Source organism: Lupinus angustifolius, unplaced genomic scaffold, assembly GCF_001865875.1.
Source record: "Lupinus angustifolius cultivar Tanjil unplaced genomic scaffold, LupAngTanjil_v1.0 Scaffold_519, whole genome shotgun sequence".
Lineage (NCBI taxonomy): Eukaryota > Viridiplantae > Streptophyta > Magnoliopsida > Fabales > Fabaceae > Lupinus > Lupinus angustifolius.
The window spans coordinates 1-1,245 of record NW_017727877.1 but is presented as its reverse complement, the minus strand read 5'-3'; the positions used below and the strand labels follow the sequence as shown (position 1 = coordinate 1,245).

Sequence of the window (1,245 nt, the reverse complement as noted above, 5' to 3'; positions counted from 1 at the left end):
TCTTTTGACCTTTTGTATGTTGATCTATGGGGTCCCTCTCCTATGTGTTCTGATTCAGGTTTTAGATACTATTTCTCCATAGTAGATGCTCATACTAGACATACTTGGATATACTTACTCAAACAAAAATCAACTACTCTTCATGTCTTTCAGCATTTTCTTAAATTGGTTAATACTCAATTTAATAAAATTGTTAAGGCTGTTCAGAGTGATTGGGGTGGGGAATTCAGAACCTTTACCAAATATCTCACCTCTTTGGGCATTAATCATAGAGTATCTTGTCCTCATACTCACCATCAACAAGGGACTGTTGAAAGAAAACATAGACATATTGTGGAAACAGGGTTAGCTTTATTAACTCATGCTAATCTACCTCTAACCTTCTGGGAGTATGCCTTTACCACTGCTGTATATCTTATAAATAGATTACCCACTCCTTCTCTCAAAAATACATCCCCCTATTTTCTCCTGTACAATACAAAACCTGATTACACATTTCTAAAGGTTTTTGGTTGTGCATGTTTTCCCTTGTTAAGACCCTACAACAACCACAAATTACAGTTAAGGTCATCTCAATGCACATTCCTGGGATATTCCTCTATGCACAAGGGTTACAAGTGTTTGTCAAAAGAGGGTAGACTTTATATTTCAAAGGATGTTGTCTTCAATGAAAATATTTTTCCCTATGCTTCTGACTCAAACATACCAAACAGTTCCAAAAAGGAATTTACTGAATCAACCACATCTATTACTCATGAGTTTATCCCTAGAGTTACCTCTCCCCATGTTTCTCCTTTGTCCTCTACTCAAGATGTGTCACCATCCCCTGTTCTGTCCAATTCTTTGCATACTCATGTCCCCACTTACTCTACAAACACACAAATAATGTCTCCTTTCAGTCAATTGTCCCTCCCATCTCAAAGTCTCCTTGAGTCATCTAGTCCAGAGTCTACTGACCATACCAACACACATAACAACACTGCTTTAGTACCAACTCACCATATGGTCACAAGGTCCAAGTCAGGAATTGATAATCCATAGTTCCTAGAGAATTTCTCAGAGCTCTCTTAGTTCAAACTGAACCTACAACTGTAAAAGAAGCTCTTAGTGATCTAGTTTGGAAAAAGGCAATGCAGAAAGAATATAATGCTCTAATCAAGTTAGGAACATGGTCTTTGGTCTCTCTTCCTCCTAATAAATGTGCTATTGGTTGCAAATGGGTGTTCAGAGTAAAAGAAAATGTTG

General features: G+C 37.4%; 1 protein-coding gene across 1 annotated transcript in view; it reads left to right on the top strand.

Moving 5' to 3' along the window:
• Nucleotides 1-1,041, top strand: part of LOC109341601 — a 3,090-nt gene extending 2,049 nt beyond the window's left edge. Inside the window, exon 3 of the mRNA XM_019579542.1 lies at nt 199-1,041. Within this exon, the coding sequence (XP_019435087.1) occupies nt 199-1,041 (843 nt within the window). The remainder of the gene's footprint in view (nt 1-198) is intronic.
• Nucleotides 1,042-1,245: the final 204 nt, after the last annotated feature.